The sequence below is a fragment of the Schistosoma mansoni genome, chromosome 6, assembly GCF_000237925.1.
Source record: "Schistosoma mansoni strain Puerto Rico chromosome 6, complete genome".
NCBI lineage: Eukaryota > Metazoa > Platyhelminthes > Trematoda > Strigeidida > Schistosomatidae > Schistosoma > Schistosoma mansoni.
This window is the reverse complement of record NC_031500.1, coordinates 11,120,426-11,143,468: the sequence shown is the minus strand read 5'-3', so window position 1 is coordinate 11,143,468 and position 23,043 is coordinate 11,120,426. Positions and strand designations below refer to the sequence as shown.

General features: G+C 33.8%; 1 protein-coding gene across 1 annotated transcript; it reads right to left on the bottom strand.

The window, feature by feature from the left end:
• Positions 1–660: 660 nt before the first annotated feature.
• On the bottom strand, positions 661–20,387 carry Smp_024870 (hypothetical protein; the record flags this gene model as incomplete). Its single annotated transcript, XM_018798246.1, has 2 exons — positions 661–1,452; positions 20,256–20,387. The coding sequence occupies 2 exons, from the start codon at positions 20,385–20,387 to the stop codon at positions 661–663; spliced, it is 924 nt and encodes a 307-aa protein (XP_018653207.1).
• Positions 20,388–23,043: the final 2,656 nt, after the last annotated feature.

Genomic DNA, 23,043 nt, shown 5'->3' with positions numbered 1-23,043 from the left:
CGGAATCGTGGAGGCGCACTACTGAGGAGTCCCACAATAAGACGAAACAGCCGTCAAATAGTGCTTCCAGGTTTTCCATAGTAATCTAGCTTCAATTGACTCGTGATCTTAACCATTAAAATTACTGAAATCTCCACAATAACCCCTTCTTTTAAAAAGTAAGCACATTTAAACTTTATATAATTCCATTTTTCTATTATTAAAATTTTAAAAAAAGAAATGTTTCTAATAATTATCATTTTCAAAAAAAAAACAAAATTTCCAAATATAGATGGTAAGTTTTCTTTTCAAAAATGTCACATAAAACATTTGAATGATTTAAACAAATTTCAATGGTTCAATAAAAGTATTTGTTCTAGTTTCTCCCCTCCCTTTTTTTTCGAAAAAAAACCTTGTCGTTAATCATAATAGTAATAATATTAACAATATTATTAATAATAATAATAATAAGTACGAAAAGATAAAAACTTAATTAGTTCATAACCAAAAATGAAGGTAATTATATATATATATTATAAATATTAAAGAACACTAATCATATCGATTTTTTGTTTTTTTAAAAAAAGAAAAAAAAAGAAAAATTAAAAAAGTATGATGATATGTATTTTGTTTTTTTTTCAGTGTTCATTCATTGATCCATTCAATTATCAATTTTTTTTTTTATATCTGATCAATATGATCATCAATTTTTGAATAAGCATGTGTAATGATTACATGTTTTCTTAATCGATCACGTTCATCTGCACTAGTATTTTTTAAATATTCATCAACAGCATCAGCTTCTGTAGATTCATGAGTTATAGCATAACTAATTGTTATTTTAGACGATTTTAATTTATTTATATTATTATAATTATCAATTTCATGATTATTATTATTATGTGTAGTATTCATATCAGTATTATGTAATTGATTTGGTGATTTTGTACCACCAATCTCTTTATTATAATTATATGAAGTAGGAACGGTACCATTTTGAAGTTTACTATTATTATTATTGATTTGATCCACTTGATGTAGATCATGTTTCATATCATTTAATATAGAATTATTATGATCTGTTGAATGATAATTATGATGTGATATAGTCGTTGATGGATCTTGTTTAATATCATGATCAGATTCATTTACAACTAGTTCTGATGTTTTATCATTTAGATTAGGTGAACTAATATTTTTCTCATTAATTGATTCTTTTTTATTTATATCAATGGATAAACGTTTAAATAATTGATTAGATGAACTATTTGTTGTAGGTGATCCTAATTTTATACTTTCACGTCTTGTTTCCAAAAAAATTTCTGATGATGATGGTGGATCTAATTCAGCTAATTGATAAATTTTACGTAAATCTTCAATTAATCTATCTTCTGTATAACCAGATGTACCTTTGAATAATTCATCACGTAATTCTTTTGGTGTAGTCGATTTTTGCATTGATTCAATTAAAGGCTATTAATAAAGAAGGAAGTAGAATAAATCTGTTAGTATACGGTTGCGAAGATTGTTGAGCTTCATTGAAATCATGAACTGATCTAAGTTAGAAAATTGTTGAAAACCTAGAAGCACTGGACGGCTGTTTCATCCAGCCATCAAGTCCCTAGTAGGAAGAAACACATATCATGGATTCCACTGCTAACCAAAATCCAACTCGCTTAAAAATGCTTGTGACTCAATGAGAATATCGAGGCAATTCTCACAGTATTCATATATACCAAAAAAAAGACTGATCAATTTCAGTCCTAAACATCAATGGGAATATTCAAACAACTGAAACTAAGAAATCTCAATAGTATATAAAATTTCAGTTATATAACAATTCCAATTCATTTGTACATTACATAGTCAGTCATTCAGCTACAACATAGGACCAGGCACACATATACATCGTTCCAAGCTGCCATACCTCACTCATTAGCACAACAAGATGAACACCGAATTCATAGAAGTAGTAAATTTAGTGGTGGTAATATATAAAAGAAAGGTTGTATACAAGAATATAGTGCAGGAAGAAACACAGATATCAAGCACTTTTAATCTCAAGGTTTAAGGGAAAATAAAGAGTGCATACACCTACGCCATTGTGATCGATTCTGAGCCATGTCACTTAGGGTCTCCAACCATTGGTTACGATAGTCGAGCGGACCCCAACCAAGTAGTCTGCATCCACCAACATGGCTCAGATTAGAAGTTAGTGACTTCAAGCTCTGATGCCACGTTTTGGTTTGGCTGCCCCTAACTCTCTTCCAACCGTCCTCAATACTAGTCAGCATAGCGCGTCGTGGTAATCGGTGCTCAGGCATACGTAACACGTGGCTCAACCATCTCAGTCGATGAAGTTAGTGATAAATCGTTAACTGAAGTATCACCTTGAAAACGATTTATTTTTAGGAAGAATTCTAAGATATAGTTAACCTAGTGACTGCAAGGGTTTTTATTCCCTCATAATTAAATAATAAGGACTGAAATTGATCCGTTCTTATGGAAAGATGTATATCCTAGGTGAGTGCTTTGAAAATACCACTAAATCAAAATTTTTAGTTAAGTTGTATAGTGTCTAGAAGTGAAGTCCAGAGAGCACGTTTTGTCGTATTCAGAATTCGTCAGATAGATGTACATATGTCCGTAATGATCTGATTCAAACTCAATTTCTGTCACTTCAAAAGAAAAGTTATCATCTAATGAGCAACTAATTCCAGATAGCAGCGAACTTGCTTAACGGATGTTAAGTTATTTATAAGTGTTTGAGTCACCTCACTGCTGATATCGTCGGTAAGATATTATTAAAATGATAATATATTTCTCTAAGTCATTATCAAATACTGGACATTAATTCGATCCATAGCGCATTATTATATTTACTGACTTTTCTCAGTTAATTTTAATTATATTTCACCTGAAAGCTGTATGTTTGCTAACTGCGTATAGTTATAGCAAAACGTTTACAACCGATCGCAAATATAATTAATGAAAAACTCAAGAAGTATCACCGCAGTAGTTTGTTTAATCCTCTCCTTTTCACTCGTTATTTAGAGGAACAAGAGAGGATTCTTACAGAATGTTTATAATCAAATTAATCGCCTATAGAAGAATTCCATAGTAGCAAGACTCACCGTAAACAATTACGGTTGAACATAAATAGCAGTTAATCATTACTAAAAACCTTTTGATGCATATTGTTCTTAAGTATTCACAAATTAAAAAAAATGAAAAGTCAGCTATTTTATTGCAATACTGTAAATCTTCTGCTAAAAATTTGTTACTGTAATCAAACATAAGGTTGAGGTTGAAGACATCAATATAAAGAATTATGTAAAAGCAATCAGTGTCAAGCAGTGTTTGAAAAAACATCACCGTTAGATAAGAAATTATCAGATATATTATATACTCACTGTAAGTTGGTTCATTAAAGACAATAAGTTAATTATCATACTTTCTATTCATGGAACTATTTTTTTGACAGGAGTTATCTGTAAATTACAATTAGGAAGTTATGTTATTTACGCAACACTAATCGAATCTCGCGAGGTGGGATCGTGGATGCGCACTACTGAGGAGTCCCACAATAAGACGAAACAGCTGTCCAGTGCTTCCAGGTTTTCCATGGTAGTCTAGCTTCAATTGACTCATGATCTCAACTCTATAAAATTACTAAAATCTCCACCAAAAACCTTTTTTGATAATCATCATGTGCTCACTAGTGACTGGCTCCATGAGGTATTTCCTGGAGTTCTAGTGAGAAGCAGTAACCAGTGGAGTTCAACCAGGTCTGTTGTGAGATATCAACTCACTGAAGACATTGGTGAATGGTTGCTCAATTTCGTGGATCGGTTGAAGTTAGACATTAACACCGTTGGATGCCGACCGGTTCAGTGGTCTATCGGTTAAGTGCTCGCGCGCGAGGCTGGTAGGTCCTGGGTTCGAATCTCGCGAGGCGGAATCGTGGATGTGCACTGCTGAGGAGTCCCATACTAGAACGAAACGGCCGTCTAGTGCTTCCAGGTTTTCCATGGTGGTCTAGCTTCAATTGACTCATGATTTCAACTATATAAAATTACTAAAATCTCCGCAAAACCCACTACTAATATATTCATCAATGCCATAATTTACTCAGGTTAAGTAATTGGTTAATCAATCATCAGCATATTAATTAATTGGAGAGGATGATAGAAATGAGGAAAATATTCTTTTCCTATTTTCGATTTTAATTTGTACTATTCCATACTCAGGGTAATAATCCAAATCAAGAATCGATACATAGACATTTGAAATAGTACAAATTTAACAGTATGTTATATCCCGATAACAATAGTGAAAGGTAACTCTGGGATCCATTTATGGACCAATATTATGCATATAATTTTTATCGTATATTTGCTAAATAATTAAACTACTCATATTCATGTTCCTTTCATTGTGAGCTTTATTTTGACCCTTGGACTATTATTGTAAGATTTACCATTCCTGAGTTATACCCGGTCTATTAATTACTGTTCCCCCCCTATTCACAGCCACATTTGGCTAACTCTTGTACAAATGTTATTTTCCATTTTATTGGTACGATGTGGTCAGTCTGTTTGGTATATAAACTCAGTATGTTTGAAATACAATGATTCATACCACAGGCTGTTATTGGTATTTTGGACCTAACTGGCTGGGCTAGGCAGAAGCAGGATCGATAAGCACTCTAGACTACTCGTACGGTTTTCGTGTGTCACTGTTCCAATCGATAATTCGCTGCTCTCTGATTGGCGGTCTTATCACTTCATACATTAACTAGGTATCCACTCGGCCACAAGATATAACACAGTACTGTTCAGTAATATACATGTTACATTATAAATATATTAAAATTCTATAAATCTATCAACTTACATCATATTCATTAGTAATATCTAATTTTTCTCTACATTTCATAACAGCTTTTCGAGTTAATGCTACAGGTAGTCCACTTAAAATAGTGAAATATGTAATAATAAAAGCTGCAGATTCATGATTGTTTGGTTCACTAGTAAAGCAGAAAAGAATACAAAGATTTTTAAGCATATTAATATTATCATCATTAGTTTTATAGGAAATAATGCTTAATTATTAGAATAGAAAGTTTTTGAGTGTTCATAGTTTTCATAAAGAACTAATCTTAGACAATCATCGAGAACTAGGAAGCACTAGACAACTGTTTCGTTTTAGTAAAGGAATACTCAGCAGTACATGCCAACCACCAACATGAGATCAAATCTAAGATTTTCAGGCCTAGAGGCGAGCTCTTAACCTCTGAACCACTGAACTACTTGGTTGTGGGCTTACTATGAAACAGAAGGTCTTGAGCTCAATACCTAGTATGGTAGCGGATGAGCACTACTGAGGATTCCCACATTAGGATGAAACAACTGTTCAGTGCTACCTGGTTCTTAGTGGTTGGTTAGTCAAGATTGATTTGCGATCCAAACTATGAACATGTTTACCCAATGAAATAACTTCTGACATCCCAACTTACAGTCTGTGATGCAATTAAGACATTTTCCCATAAACTCTGTCATTAAAATTCTTCAATTATCTAAAGAAACAAATTTGAGAGCGATAAACTGCATGTGAATTCACTGATAGATGTCTGTTCATTCTAGTACTTCTTAGTCATTTAGTAATCTACATCGATACGAGTTAGTAGTTCTACTATTGTGTTGTCAAGGGACCCAGAATGTATGTGAGAGGTGGTTTATTCAGCTGAGATCGTAAAGATTAGGAACATAACTGATGATCACCCTTATCTCCTTGGTTATAAGTAGCGATAGAATTTCCACACTACTTTATTAGACTGTTCTATTAATTAGATATCAATCACATTCTGGTTACAAAATCTTGGTGCATCCACAGTGATAACAGTCTGTGATTAATCCAGACTCATTGTATTGTAATGAATCAATTATTGGCTTATCCAGTATAAAAGTATAAATGAAGACTATAGCGCCTTAGCTTTTTTATTTTGTTTTCATAGAATATTTTTATCCAGGAGTTCTAGTGAGAAGCAGTGACCAGTGGAGTTCAAACCACGTCTGTTGTGAGATATCAACTCACTGAAGACAATTGCTGAACGGTTGCTTAAAATTGTGGATTGGTTGGAGTTAGACATAAACACCATCGAATGTCGGCTCAGTGGTCTAGTGGTTAAGTGCTCTGGAGCAAGACTGATAGGTACTGGGTTCGAATCTCACTAGGCGGGATCGTGGATGCGCACTGCCAAGGAGTCCCACAATAGGACGAAACGGCCTTCCAGTGCTTCTAGATTTTCCTTGGTGGTCTAGCTTCAATTGACTCACGCTTTCAACTATGAAAACAGAATATTTAGTTAGAATTCCATGGAAATTCCTTGATGAAATCATTGAAAGCCAGAAACGGGTGAGAACATTTCATCCAACTAGCATACACCATAAAAAAACTTCTAGAAAATTAACGAATAATGTGTCAAAACTGTTTGGTTAGTAACTTACTCTGTGAATTAGATTAAAGTGTTTCCAAAATTGAAAAGGTTATGAATAAACTTATAAATACTGCTGTTGTTGTTTTTTTTGTGTATATAAATAAACCTTGAAGTAAATCATTTCATACTTGCTTAATCTCTACCCCGGAGCTCAAGTGTAAGTAATTACTTGAGATCTAGAAAACTGATAGAGGATCAATATTAAACAACTGAGTAAAAGGTATACACCATTACATGAAAATAGAACTAAGTATGATATAGATAGATTTTAATCATTTAAACAACGATCTAAATAAAAGTTTTTGATTAAAAAATAAATAAGAAATGATTAAACTTACAAAAAATAGATGAAACAATAAAAATACAAAAAAAAAGAAAAAAAAGAAAGAAAGAATATTTAAAAAGTGTAACTTGTCATGATTATATACATTGGAATATAAGTGATCATGAACTTAACCCTGTTTAATGTATAGTGATATGAAGTATAATAGACACGAGATAATAAACTCTTCAAGGATTAATGAAAATTACAATTATGAGCTTTATATTTTATTCAATTTTGAAAAGAAAGATCATAGATCTTATCATCATTTTTGCCGATTGATCTTAGTTTATATCATATATAGAGTAGGATTTATTGTGTATACGACAGCATTTATCTAATATATGCTAATTAGTGAGTATAAAACTGGTTTAACGAAATGATATATAATGTGTAATATGAAATTTAGTGTTATATCTAGAACCTTGATTCTTGCTATGCTGCGTACTACTAGACTACTTGAACGATCGAACCCGCAACGTTGCAAGAGAGAAGATAGAAGACTAGCAAGTACGAATTTTATTCCCCAAACAGTGTCAAAATATAGTACAAAAATCTCATGTATTTATAGTTTTTTGGCTGAAAGTAAATCATCATTTCGGATAGCCAATAGGTACATAGGGGGTCATTATTACCATCCAATAGGAAAGCTACACGTCGACATTCTAGAATGTTCCCCTAGCAGTGATAGGATGGAATGTCTTCGGCTCTTTCTGGGCTTCTTGAGGCTTCCTAGAGTTTGCCGACGAGCCATCCTTACATTTAGTTAAACTTATAGTTGGAATAATCACTTATGGAATGTGCAAAGGAAACGATTCGCAAACGTACATTTTAATATTATTACCAGAAGCGGTCTTTTGGATATTATAGTAATTTTTTCTAATAGTTGAGAACATGAATCAATTGAAGCTAGACTACTATGGAAAACCTGGAAGCACTAGACAGCCGTTTCGTTCTAGTATGGGACTCCTCAGCAGTGCACATCCACGATTCCGCCTCGCGAGATCCGAACCCAGGACCTACCAGTCTCGTACGCGAGCACTTAACCGATAGATCACTGAACCTGTCGGCATCCATCGGATGTTAGTGTCTAACTTCAATCAATCCACGAAATTGAGCGACACATCCACTAATGATATTATATGTATTCATGTTTAGATAAATCATTTGAAAACGACTTATTTCATAAAACCTGACATTTGTTGAAGAATAATTAAATACTGAGGGACAATTGACAATTATTTCATTCGTACGTTGAGACTTCTGAGAAATAAGCATCCGTCTATTTATCTAGGCTCAAATTCGTCATCTTTAAGTCAATCAGGGTTGAAGTGAGAGCATCGTGATATATTGTTAGCTTACAATTAACTAGCTGACCCAATGACTTGGTAATAATGTCTCAGAATATAAAGCTAGATGACAAAGGTTCAAAACTCTCAAGGCACATTAACCCCTTCAAGATTTAAGGTAGACTATGCTGACTAATACCGACTAATATGGACATTAGGTTCAATGAAGCTTTTTAAAACCACCCACTTAACATATTTTTGACTTTTTTAAAAGTAAACATTTATTATCAATCAAATCTGACCTACTGACTGAATTTTATCATATTTACTGTATGAATAGAAGGAGCTTGATTTACTCTTACGTGAGTTAATGAGTTCATACTATTAAGGAGTTCTAAATGAGGACTATAAAATTGCCAAGCGTCATATCTTGTAAAAATCCGTAAACAGAACTACCTACAAATAAAATATACTGAAGACATTGGTGAAATGGTTGCTCAACTTCGTATATTGGTTGAAGTTAGACATTAACGCCATTGGATGCCGGCTCAGTGGTCTATCGGTTAAGTGCTCTGGCGCGAGACTGGTAGGTCCTGGGTTCGAATCTCGTGAGGCGAGATCGTGGATGCGCACTGCCAAGGAGTCCCACAATAGGATGAAACGGCCGTCCAGTGCTCCCAAGTTTTCTACAGAGGTCTAGCTTCAATTGACTCATGATTTCAAGTATATATAAAAATATACTTCACTTAATAATTCCATTTTAAGGCAAATTTCTTTTTATATTAAACTATTTCTTTGATATATATATAACAATTGACAGTTGAAACGGTCTTTTGAAAATTAAACTCATCTGTTTATCATACGACATTAATCATTGTCAAATTATCAACTATATTCGATATGATGGAATAGTTTAATTCAAACAAAGTGTAATACAAGAATTTGTACAGAAATATCTTGATAAGTTTGCTGATTGTATATATGTATATGTGCATACACACACACATCTACAAATACACTAAGAAACCTACACAATGGGTTAAGAAATTTCGTATAGTCAAAATCATACCTATATAATACTATAATATAATGATATTACTTTTTAAACGTTGATTTCGCATTTTAACTATACAAGTTAAATTCTTTATTTTTTTTTCTATCGACAAACTCTTATCATTGCATAAAGTGTGTTATTATAACATATGACATAATCTTCAATTGTCTTTGGTTTAGTAACCAAACTAGGAATTCTTTTTTAGCATTAAGAATGAGTAACCAGTTACCAATTAGAAAATTAATTCATCTACATCGTTGGCTGTATAAACACCATGGTAATAATAACAACAATAATAGTAATGTTATAGAGTTGAGATCATGAGTCAGTTGAAGCTAGACCACCATGGAAAACCTAGAAACACTGGTTGACGGCCGTTTCGTCCTATTGTGGGACTCCTCGGCAGTGCGCATCCACGATCGCGCACTCGCGAGATTCGAATCCAAGACCTACCAGTTTCGCCCCAGAGCACTTAACCGATAGACCACTTAGCCGCCATCCAATGGCGTTAATGTCTAACTTCAACCGATCCGCGAAATTGAGCATACATTCACCAATATCTTCAGTGAGTTGATATCTCACAACAGACCTGGTTGAACTCCACCGGTAATAATAGTAATGGTTTAATTTAGCCCAATAAATCTCGTTACAATAAAAAAGATTGTTAGGACAGGTTATTAAATATTAAAATGAATTTCTGTTCAATATGATTATCCGAATATTTTTGGCAGTTAGAATCTCTAATCAATCTTCATTTATGAAAGTGTTAAATCACTTTAACTGTTAAACCAAATGTTTTCGTTCATTTTGTATTGGATATCTGAATTTTAATAAATTTGTCCCTCTTTCTTTCAAAGAATAAAGTTGACGTTAACCGCGAAACAAGAAGCCTTAACAAACTACGCATACTAGCCTCAAGGTTAAACCAGTCAGCATATCGCGTCAAGGTCTTAATCTACATGAGACAAGTTATCCTCGGCACTGAAGTGGGTAGACAGATCAAGGACGTAACAAAAGTAGAAGGTATATATACTAACAATTACAGTTTTGTACTTGAGTTTTTACAATATTTAGCGTCAAAATGAATTGTAACCTCTTATAATCAGTACCATCTAAGTACATACATCTGGCCATCAATATTAATTAAAACAAATCTCAAACAGGTGAAGAATATTTGTGATATTGATACATTTGGAAAATAGATCATACAAATGTAGAAACATACCGTCAAGTATTCAACCAGTAGCTTAACTTAAGGATCGTTGTTAATTTTAACTAACGTCATCTATAAACACGATCAGTGAACAACATTGCATAAGATCTAACCTAGAAATTTCAAGTTTACGGACAAGCATAATACTTTCAAAGCACTGAGTTTGAATCCAGTGATCTGCATCCCCTAATTTTATAAACTCATTGGTTAATGAGTTAAATGTCTTGTTTCATAGATGACAGTTCTTATACTACACAGCCTCCTACGATAACTTTACGAAATATATCTATCTATCTGTCTGCCTGTTTGTGTTTATCGATTTATCTATCTAAACCACTATCATTAACTTCGATAATAATATTTTACTCAAAAAACTGCTGAAGTAAATAATTACCAATCATTAAAGAAAAACCTGGAAGCACTGGACGGCCTTCCAGGTTTTTCATGGTGGTCTAGCTTCAATTGACTCACACTTTCGAGTATGAAAATACTAAATCTCCACAAAACCCCTTCTGACAATTAAAGAAAAATACAAAAAGCATTTCAATTGTTGTCTTTCAATCCAAATACAACATTCATCAAAGTTATTATCACAAAAGAAATGACCTATTAATGGGTGCATATCATCTATTGATAACAATTTTAAAAAATGCTTATCATTAGAAATACCATTCGAAAAATAGATATGAAAAGATAAATTTTTTAATCGATTTGTTTTTTTTTATTTTATAGTAATTGAATGAAGCACTATTCTGAGGTGAAATTATTCTAGTATTCTTGTACCCTAATCAAACGGTTGTATATATATATAGTTATATGAATGGTAACTTTGAGGACCATTTATGGATCAATATGATATGTATATTTCCTATTGTATAATTGTTAAGTAACTAAACCATTCATATTCGTGTTCCTCTTATCATAAGCTTTATTTTGACCTATAAACTATTATTATACAATTTACCTGGTCCATTAATTACTGTTCCTCCTATTCACAGCCACATTTGGTTAAATCTTGTACAAATGTTGTTTTCTATTTTATGGTACGATGTGGTCAGTTTGTTTGGTATATAAGCCCAGTATATGTGAGAATAATGATTCATATTGCCGAGGCTGTTATTAGTGTTCTGGACTTAACTGGCTGGGCTAGGCAGGAAGCAGGACTGATAAGTACTCAAGACTGCTCGTGCGGCTTTTGTGTATCATTGCTCTGATCGATAATTCACTCCTCTCTAATTGGCGGTCATATCATTCATATATTAAAAAGGGCACGCATTCAATCGATATAATATATATATATATATATATATATATATCACTTCATACTGAATTTATATGATGTAAGAGACGGAAATGCTAATGAGTCAGTGTGAACAAATGTAATACTTTCAACGTATTCAAATGCACACATTAATATACACATATTTTCATATGATACTTTACTAAAGAACAAAGTTACTGGTTGATCAATACCAATCCTTTCGTTAAACAAACCATAGGTAACCATCGAATAATTACTGATTATTATTCCATGTTTATTTCAGAAACTATTTGAAGGTCTTTGATAATTATAATAATCAATATGGGGTTTAAGAAGTAAAACTTTTTCTTAAAATGATTTTATGATTAATGAATAGAATTTCATTTTCCAATGATTCTTATCATAATCATTAGTTAAAAGTCATTTAGATGAACCAAAAATCTTATATAGTTGAGATCATAAGTCAATTGAAGCTAGACCACCATGGAAAACCTAAAAGCACTGGACGGCCGCTTCGTCAGCTCAGTGGTCTATCGGTTAAGTGCTCTGGCGCGAGACTGGTAGGTTCTGGGTTTGAATCTCGCGAGGTGGGATCGTGGGTGCGCACTTCTGAGGAGTCCCACGGTAGGACGAAATGGCCGTATATATATATATATTCAAATTTGTTATTGGAGTAGGTACACTACACAGAATATCACATTCAACCATCAAGCTAAAATCCATGGGAAGATTCAAACAAACAATACTAAGTGAGTTTAAACTTCACCCCATTGCACAAGCAAGTGGCTATCACGACTCAGTAGTTGAGTGAATAACACAATGGCGATTGAGGGGAAAGGTACTGGGTTCGAGTCCCAGAGTGAACATCAACTCTCAGATGTGGCAGGTACATCCAGCTGATGAGTCCTAAGTAGGACGAAACGCGCTTCCTGGATTCCACTGTCAGCCACTATCCATCTTTGCTTACCATGCTTGTGAATTTAGGCTATATCGAGGCAATACGCACAGTATGCATATATGCCAATTAGAGACTGACCAGTTGCAGTCCCAAACCATCAATGGGAAGATTCAAACAAACAATACTAAGTGAATAAATGATTTTTTGTTCAAGATAACCTATTTGTTTATGTAGTATGACTCGAATAGATTTTATGTGAACATTTTCAAAAATAAATAAATAAACGAATGAAAAAAAGGTTTCAGCCAAACAACTGGCGAAAAAAAATTTTTGCACTCGGTAACAATCACATTCACACCAACAATGGAACACAAGAACGTGCGTATTTTTTCGCTTGCATTTAAGTATATGGAGGTAATATAAAATGCACATCTCTTTTCTTAGTTGGATAAACAATATTTCATTGAGAGAGAAAAAACAATTAAAAACATATTCTATATAGTTGAAATCATGAGTCAATTGAAGCTAGACTACCATGGAAAACCTGGAAGCCCTGGACGGCCGTTTCGTCCTATTATGGGACTCCTCAGCAGTACGCATCCACGACCCCGCCTCGTGAGATTCGAATCCAGGACCTATTAGTCTCGCGCGCGAGCGCTTAACCTATTACTATAATATCCACAAAAATACCCCTTCTGATATATACACAAGTTAGACATTACCACCGTTGGATGCCGGCTGAGTGGTCTAGTGGTTTAGCATTCACGCGTTTCAATTGACTCATGACTTCAACTACATAAAATTACTAAAATCTCTACAAAACCACCTTCTTATAAAAACATATTCATTTCAAATATTTGATGGAATAATTTATTCACTATGACAAATAGTGAATAGACACATAAACACGTTAACGAATAGGTCAAAGGTAAGCATGATAAAATTCGGTTAGTTTTGCCAATCTGAACACATTTCATGAATCATTGCCTAATCTTAGACTTTGTAGACTGGCATAAAGTTTTTCTTTTTCTTTAAGAATAGTATTAAAATATGTTTTTCATTATTTTAATGATAGAATTGATAAGTTAATTCATATTTAACTACTTCTGTAGAGATTAGTTTAATGATGTGATTATTTTTTCTTTTGGAACTGAATTCAGACGATAAACGATTAAGAGCCAGTGAATACTCAACAACAGTTTCTCCTTAGTTTAGGACACCTCATAAGGGAGAATATAACACTTTACCAAAGATTAAACTACGTACCTTTATGTCTTAATTGAGAGTATGTTAACCTTCAGAATTCCAGTCTAGATGTTTATCCTTTCAGTTTAAATCCATCTGAGATACTTGCTTGATTTTAAATCTTATTTCTTTTATGTAAAGTCATGTTTGAATTTACAGGTAAATACTACTAATAAGTATTAAATTAGAATGATTTAAACGCTTTGTACTCCCCGATATTTGAAAGATCCGTCGCCGACACAAGGCCGACTGCAATCAGTAAAGTTATCCAGAGTCATCACAGAATGTAACAGGCACAGCCGAAGCCGCACCCGGTTGATTCTGTTCTAATAGATGCACCCGTCCCCTTGTGGGTCAGGAATTCAAGGCATGTATTAGCTCTAGAATTACTACAGTTATCCATGTAGCGTTTATGATCTAAGGAACCATAGCTGATTTAATGAGCCATTCACGGTTTCACCGTTTTAAGGTATGTACTTAGACATGCTTGGCTTAATCTCTGAGACAAGCATATGACTACTGGCAGGATCAACCAGTTTGTTCACAGTTATATAATATACCCTTATGGGCCAGGGTAATCGTGCACTAGTTTTCAGGAGAACCAGATACCATCCAGACTTTCTTTAACTGATGATAATTTGTAATCATTAGTAAAGTGAAAGAAAAAAACCGAGTATAAATATTACCAATGTAACAATTCGATAAATACGAATATCATATGATTCTGTCTAACAAGTATAAGAATAAATCTGTGTGTGTGTATGCACCATAAAAAATACATTACTTCACTTTTTACAATCAAATCATTTGCATTTTTATCATACATAGGAAAGTGAGGTTCAAATTAATACAGTAAATTAGGGTGATCAATTAGAATTAGCTTTATTAACAAAGTGTCAGTTGTAATTGATTTACATTTTAAAATATTTGGCTATAAGTGATTTTCAACCTGATACTAGTTAACTACAAGTACAATCACACTGAGATATTAGTTGATTGGAGCTATTCGATATAAAACAAGAGATCTAGGTTATTTCATAGTTGATATTCGTTAGCAAGAGGTACCTGTCATACTAAGTGAACTGATGTTTCCTGACTGGTTTGAACATATGGGACACCAAAGTAGCAACGATGGTTATAGTACTGAGCATCAACAAGCACCAAACCCTGGATTGCAATCTGATCGATGGAATTTGATTAACACTGGAAGATTAGACGAGTATGACTTTGATCACTGCTTCTTAATGATCAATCATGTTAAAGTGAATATACCATCTCAAAAATTTTTACCAAAACAAATGAACGGAGAATAAAAAGATTTAAATCATTACGGTACACAACTGAGTTTACACTAAAACTATTTATTTTATTTGTATGTATATTAACCTGTATGAAGTTATTTACCAAATAAACCCTCATTATCTCATTACTCATGTCTCAGATGGTTTTTAATCATGTTCATTTTTGTCCCTAATATTTTGCTAACATGTTAATGAACAAAACTAGGAATTTCGTCAGTTATTCTGTGCCAGTGAAGTAGAATATCGGACATACAAATAGTTCAATGTATGATAGTCACAAATGTTTATATCAAAGTTTACTGAATACCTAAGAATAGTTTGCCAATAAACAAACTGTGGTACAACACTTTTGTGTACTGTAACCACATATTGATTATTAGGAGCACTCGCTAATAAGATTTCGAATCTGTACATTCAACTAACTGCTACGAACCACTAATAAAATAAGTAATATCAGAATTTTACTGGGCTCTAGTTGCATAAGCATTGCAATTCTAAATAAAATATGAATGTTAACAAGAAAATCGAACGGACTCCTGAAAAAATTGTATCTGTGCGCCCATTCAGTCAGGTTATTTAGACAAATAAGTATGTAAACATTACTGATCTAACATTACAAAGTCGTTTGCAAGAGCATACATTTAAACGGCTGATCATCCGCAGCTTCACTAAATTTTTCGTGTCCAGCACTTTATATCATTTCTCCGTTCATTCAATAGGCAACTGTCACATATTTAAAGGTGATTTTGATTAGAAATATTATTTAAGAGCATAAATTTTACCATATGTGTGCTTCTATCCTCCAAGACAGAGTAAGCTACGTCCAACATATTCATAGCTGGAGGATGTGGATAGTTCCACTTAATCAAAATGGATTATTTGATGAAAATTACACCATGATTTTTAGCTATTATCCAACGACGAGATGAAAAATGGCATGAATTGCTAGATACATCAAGAATATTGTAGGTACTCTCAGCTAAAATTACGCCATGAATATTTTAAAGGGGCCTAAATGACATTTGCTCGTTTAAAAAAACTTCTGAATAGTAATTAGAACTTAAGGTCTATAACACAAGGTTAGCAGTGATAATACCATAGAGGTTGCTTTCAAACTATTTACAACAATAGTTATAGTTAACCCTAATGGAAATATTCTCGGATATTTTGAATGAGATTTTCTAGTTTGTGAGTACGATTCTGTTGGCTTCTTATGATGTAAGAAATTTTACAAGTACGCAATGGATTAGCCGACAGAGATACAACATTTCTATCCTCACAAGTGTTAGTCACTTTTTTTTCAAACAAAACCAAAACTATTGAATTAAATAGTATGATAAATGCTATCTGAACAAAATAAATATAACAATATTTCTTTTGAGAATAAAATAAATTCATCATTCTACGCGAAGGCTTGTTATCAACTACAAATAGCCTAAATTTATAAAGGGTAACATGATCGTGAACAAAGTTTCGATACATTGTTTTTAGTGGGGGGTTTGAGTTATACCACTGTTAGTATCCAGTATTGAATTTGACAGGTCTTTACTGGAACGTGTGTATCCTTTTCAAATTGCATAAATTTGAAGCTTCTATCATAAACTATTTAAAACAGATTGATTATAGATAGCACTGGGATCCAGAAACAGCAGTTCGTCCTATTTAGGACTCTCTACTTGATATATTTACATCTCAGTCTCTGATATTAATAAAAAGATGATTAAAAAGCTTATTGATAATGTTCTAACCATCATAGCTCGTAGAACAAATTACTAACTTTCTGAATTCAGCCAGTAGCTTAGCGGATAATGCGTCAAACGTAAATTTGTCAAGTAGTGTAGTTGTGTGTAATATATTAGCGTTTAGAGTGAAATGTATTGAATCCGAGTGGTAGCAAGAAAATCAACACTAGAATGTAGCTACACGCAGCAGATGAGTCAGAAGCAGAACGAGCAGTACTTCCTAGATTGTAAGGCTAGCGGTACTTTTTCTGTTCTGAACATTTCATTTATCCTAATTAATGAGCCTGAGACTATTGTTTCAAAACAGGACAGAAAATCATAATTACGACAAAATCCCATAACAAACGCTATTCAATACAGTCGTTAAGGTTGATCACTATTTAGTTTATGTTGAAAATGAAGTCATGTAAAGTGGAGAATGAAGTCATCAGTGCTGATACATGTGGTTGATAGTCAAAATAAAAAAACAAATAAGTAATGATACCTTAAGAGATACGAAATGAGATGAAAACCATGTGATGAATGAATATCAGTGGATAGATAACGGGAGAAGATTTAAAGCAGGAAAGTGTATACATTTTATTCTATCAGATTTATTGTTTACGTCTTCTCCAAATACATCAAAAGGCTGAGTTATGTGAAACTAGTTGATGAGAATACACACCAACATTATATTACTCAATTGTTTTCAGTAAACAAACAGCTGTTAGTTTTTCAATAAGAACACAAAATAATAAATTAGATTTTTGCATTAAAAAAATCCGCTGAAGTCAAACTAATTAGGGCTCGTTAAGTTTATATATTTTTATATCTTTTTTGATGATCTGGCTGTATGCATTGTGTAGGATAGACTAGAATCGAGTACAGTGTTTTATTAGGAATTCCTAATAAGCTAGACAAGAATTTAAGCCCTCAGTCGAATTCATATAGTTTCACTATCTAAAATGTTGACGTGTAGCTTTATAAGGATCAATAGTACGAATAAGTAAATCAAGGTTGATAATAAATGTTGGTAAACTTTACTTCCCTTTTGATAAAAAGGCCAACATATTCTAGGAAAAGTCTTTCTATTTAATAAAGCTAATTGTAAGAGCTAAGTAATTAAGTAGTATTGAGTTCGACCTTGTTGAGATAGCCATCTAGTAGATCTTCATTTCCGCTGACGCCAAATATGAAACTACTTTCGCTATAGCACGCTACTTCGACAAAGAGACGTAAACTCAAGGTTTGCCAGTACATTTCAGTTTATCGGGTATAATAAAAGCTTTTACAGCCTGCGCCGACATAGTGCTCGCATGTCATCTTTTCACTTCCTAACATAAATATTTTTAAATTTCTCCTTATGAAGAGGTCTTTAATGTGAAAGACATTTGATAAAATGCAATATTTGAAACTAGTACTTTAACTTTGGAAAGCATGGGTAAACAACACTACCACAACTTTTTTCCTCCATATTATTTACCACATTTTTTTTAAATATAAGGATATTTCGGATTTTTTACTCCCATATCAGTAACTGGGTAACAGAACAGTAATATAATATATAGAGAGAGAAGAGGGGAGAGAAAGAGTCTGCAGAATTTTCTACCGACCCGGTTAATGGGATGAACAAGTAGTATGTCTGCCACACCAATATTAAGGACCTACTTTTCTTATCATCCAAGTTGTTTCCACGGAGTTTGTAACGGTTCAAAAGTGTTCAGAATAAACGTCACTTTTAAAAACACAGCTAATTAGACGTCATCTACCGTTAACATAAACCACTTAATTTCATTGCACTTGAAATGAAAAAAAGTTGGAATAGATTTCTAGCCGTGATTGAAAGACTTTCTGATGTGCCGAAAGTTATTTTTATAACTGAACTTATTACTGGGAGTGATAGTCCAAAAAACGGTAGTGAGGAAAAATTATGAATAGGTTTGGGTTTGATCGCGTAGCCATTTAGACTGATTATACCAAATTTTGGATTATCTATTAAATGCCTGGTTTAACGTGCTTAACGACTACAAATTTATGAAGTTCCTAGAAATAATGCGATATTTTCATGAGCTACTGGAATTGATTTGTTAATTTTTTATTCTTCTGTATAGCTGTTTCAGACTCGGACCCTGCAAGATTGGGAATAAGCTGTCTTTGTTTCCGTTTTTATCAGTAAAAAGTTGCTTCTATCCATTCGCTAATCTTACAATTTGACTGAGATTATTGACCGAGACTTGAGAACTTGCGGAGAAGGGGCCGGTAAACATTGAATGGAAGTCGAAAATTTTAACAAATCAGAAAAAGATTTTAGCGGCTGTTTTTGTCTGAATAACCCCACTGTACTATAATACGGCATAAAACTGTATAATTATTACACAACCACAGATCGTTGAAGAAGTGACTTAAAGTCGTTTCTGATAGGCAACGCTGACTGTCGAGACATTTTAGTAACAACACGCTAGTGGTCCAAATTTTTTTATGGGTTGGTAAATGTTTGGTAAAATTCAAAACCTAAGCGTGAAATGGAGAAGGAAAACTGACTATGGCTTCGTTTAGCTCAGTTTCTTTAGAAGAGGTCCTTCTTTTTTTAATGGTTTTGATTAACTATTTAAATTAGACAAATCGGAAGGATGACTTGAGAAAAACAATCCAAAAAACTTTATCGATAAATTAAAGGAAATATCTGTGAAGACAAAAAAGCCTTTGGACACTCAGGCTGTATCTGAAGGTGACAAAACGAAAAATTGTGGACTCGCGTCAAAGTAAGCCAATCTTGGAATATTTTTACACAATAGGAACGTAGTAACACCGTCCAAATATATCACTTAGGTATTCACTTAGTTCTATTGTAGTTTTACAAAAGTGTGCGATTTTTTATATTACATGGTACGTGGCCAAATAAACATATATTTAAAGTTTATTGTTCTTACACCTGTTTTATATTAAGTGGTAAAAAATGAAGTATTCTGAATATAAATTTGTATTTAAACAACTTTACTCACCCCAATCTCCTTATTTTGAGAAAACTTTATGGTTTTTCGGAAACGTTTTAGGAAATGGCAAAAAAACTCAAACTTTCCCCCAAATCTGTGGAAATTATAAAAAATTTTTTTTTCGGGGTTTCTTAAAGTTTGGAGAAGACCATTGGACTTTGAGGATTCCCATATAATAGAGAGATTGTGTTTATTTAAAAAAACTGATTTTGTTCGAAGAAAAAGATGAAGGACATAAAACAAAACTTATTCAGGCAATCGTAAGAGAGACAATGTTTTTACTCAAAAAGAGATAATATTTCGTAGTGTTAACATACATTATCACAGCAATATTTTCCCGACTACATCTGGATTCGTGAATGAACTTTGCGCCAGCCTTGAGGTTGCTTATACGTAACTCTTCACCTGGTTTCTGAAGCTCAAGGTGTTTCCAGTGAGGGTTCTTCACAAAAGTTATAAATTAGAGAAAAATTAACATACAGGTTTCGGAGGTTTTTGGGTTGACGATAACATGCACGTAATCTTAGCTTTCTTGAGATTAGAATCAGTTGTTGCTTCACCATGGTCAACTATATATAAGTAATTTAAAACTTTTCCAATAGATGCCCCCATAATCAATAAGCTTATTTGAAAACGTTCTGAAACACCTTGATCAACAAAGTAATCTTTACTTCTTTAAAACAATGATTTACATTGAAAGTATTTTCTACCGAATGACAGCCTCTGTTCACTAAATTAGTTCAAAACAAGTAATTAATTCAGAGGTTTGCCATTAATTTCTGCGTTTACCTCAGTATATCTCTAGTAGTCATATTTATGGCGTGTGTTGTCTTTAGTGTGTATGTAAGTTACAGTAACGGTTTACAGGAACCGTAAGTTAAAGGACTGTAAAGAACAAGAAACGTGAACTAAAGATAATTCCGTTTACCCATAGGTGTCATAAAACATAAGCTAGTAAGTACAATAATAGTTTGTATCACTTAATCATCCGATTCCCCCTATGGGAGATTCTGTATGGGTATACATGCAACTGTGTGTGCTTCATTGAATCTGACCTACTAGGTGAGATATAAACATAAATGAATTGTGGTCCTGGCTTGTACCTATGCATTTATCTGGGCTACAAAAGTGACGGACCTCGTCTGATGTTGTAAACTTGGTATGGTATGACTGCCCAATACTGATAGTCTTGCATCAATAGTATCACTAGTTATACTGACCCACGCTTTCGTAACAGTCAGAAGCTCTGCCTGTGAAAAACTTTCAATAGTACATTCAAGCTGATAAAAGAGTGATATACTTATGTAGATCATCAACATTGATATTCTTTGTCGAATGATTGAAGGCCTACTCGAGTTAGACGGGAATGGTGTAACCAACAGCTAACGTCGAAAACATACTTCGCGGTCAGCACCTAACGTGGATTAACTCCTCGCCGTATCAAGGTACTATGGGTACTATGAAGACACAAAGGACGTAATATATTAATAAGATTAGGTACATGAGAAAGTGTGACCACCACCGTATGGGTCAGTCCATGTCGTACGCTAAACTGATGCGCGTTGATTGTATATGACCTTGACAGGGATCGATAACCTTTTCGATATTCAGTGACCCAACTGCCGGACTCTTTGGTTAGGGCTCGGCGAGATTTCAGTGGCCCTACACTTAATACAATGGGGTTACATTTCTGTAACTACAAACGTCTGGCCAAAGCATACAGTCTCCATTTATTATTCTAGTGTTGATATTATTTGACTTCCTCTACCTTTCCTGAAGCATTTAACGGCTGATGCGTATCTTTCAAGCTAGTATGTGTTCGACTTCATGGAAGGTTAGTAGTGATTGTTCAGTGTTGCTCCATGGCCATTACAAGTACACCCAGTATCTACACACTCTCATGACATAATCTGCATTTTTAGGGGAACAGGGTGCAAGTATCATCTTGTAAATTCATTCGGAGAGTTGGAAAGATCCACAGTCAACAGGGTAGACATTATATCGCGAATATGGCCTCCATAAGAATAAGAAATCTAAAATACAGGAAATAAGAAAACCTCAGTGTGAAAGAGACATACTACAAACCCGAACAGTGAACTCATGCAATAATGACAAGTTTCAAAAGCAATCCAGATTACCAATACATTCTGTGAAATCAGAGATATATGTGAAATCAGACATTTATAACTTATGATTTTACATCCCCGTTTTTAACTGATCACTTTATATGAATTGTAGAGCGATTCTTCAGGTTTTACTGTCCCTAATTATTATTTCTCGGAATAGATTCTTCAGTATTTTGACATTAGGACGACTCAAGAAGCAAATGAGTAAATGCGTGATAGCCAGGCAGAGCATGAGAAAATCTTAGCTCATCCACGTGGAGTTAGGTAGCCCGATCGCTGCACTTTCTCAAGTATTCTTGTTTCTTTTTCTCAACTTCCATTCTCTTAAAAGCTCTGGTCATCACATAAAGGACACGTTCAACATTTCGAGTGCAATAATTTGTAGAAAGAAAGTAAATGATGCGAAATAGGTACAAGCTGCAGTATCTCTCAGTATCTGTGAATATTGACGGATCTATGGTCGTCAATGATTTTACAAGTAAAACATTCAGAAATTGAACGATTTAGTAGTTCTTCAGTAGGCTGAGAATACCGAACTGGCAAGTTCTAGTTTGATAAATTAATCTAAATGACATTCCTATGGAGTTATCAGAAAGGGGTTTTTGTGGGGATTTGATATTTTCATGGTTGAAAGCGTGAGTCGATTGAAGCTAGACCACCAGGGAAAACCTGGAAGCACTGGACGGCCGTTTGTCTCAATTATGGGACTCCTGAGCAGTGCGCATCCACGTCTCACGCTTACAACTATGAAAATACTAAATCTCCGCAAAACCCCCTTCTGACAATGATCATATGCTCACTAGAGAACCTCGCTCCTCGACTCTACAGTTCCACGATCTGTGAAAGGACTCAGTCGACCGCTGGCTTCTATGAATCAAACGAAAGGTATCAACTGGCACGAAAAGTTATCTGGAAGCGTATATCAGTATACAAAAATGTGCTCTGTGAATCTTAAAGAAAATAAGAACCGAGTAAGGGTAGAATTTTTCATTCTGAATACTGTCATGATGACTATGACATATCAGTTTTCATGGATTTACGAAACTTATCGATAAATAGCCGTATAACCGTGGAGTAACTTTCACGACTGAATATCATTATCATTGACGACAAAATGTTTATATTCTGAGGCGTTTATGGGG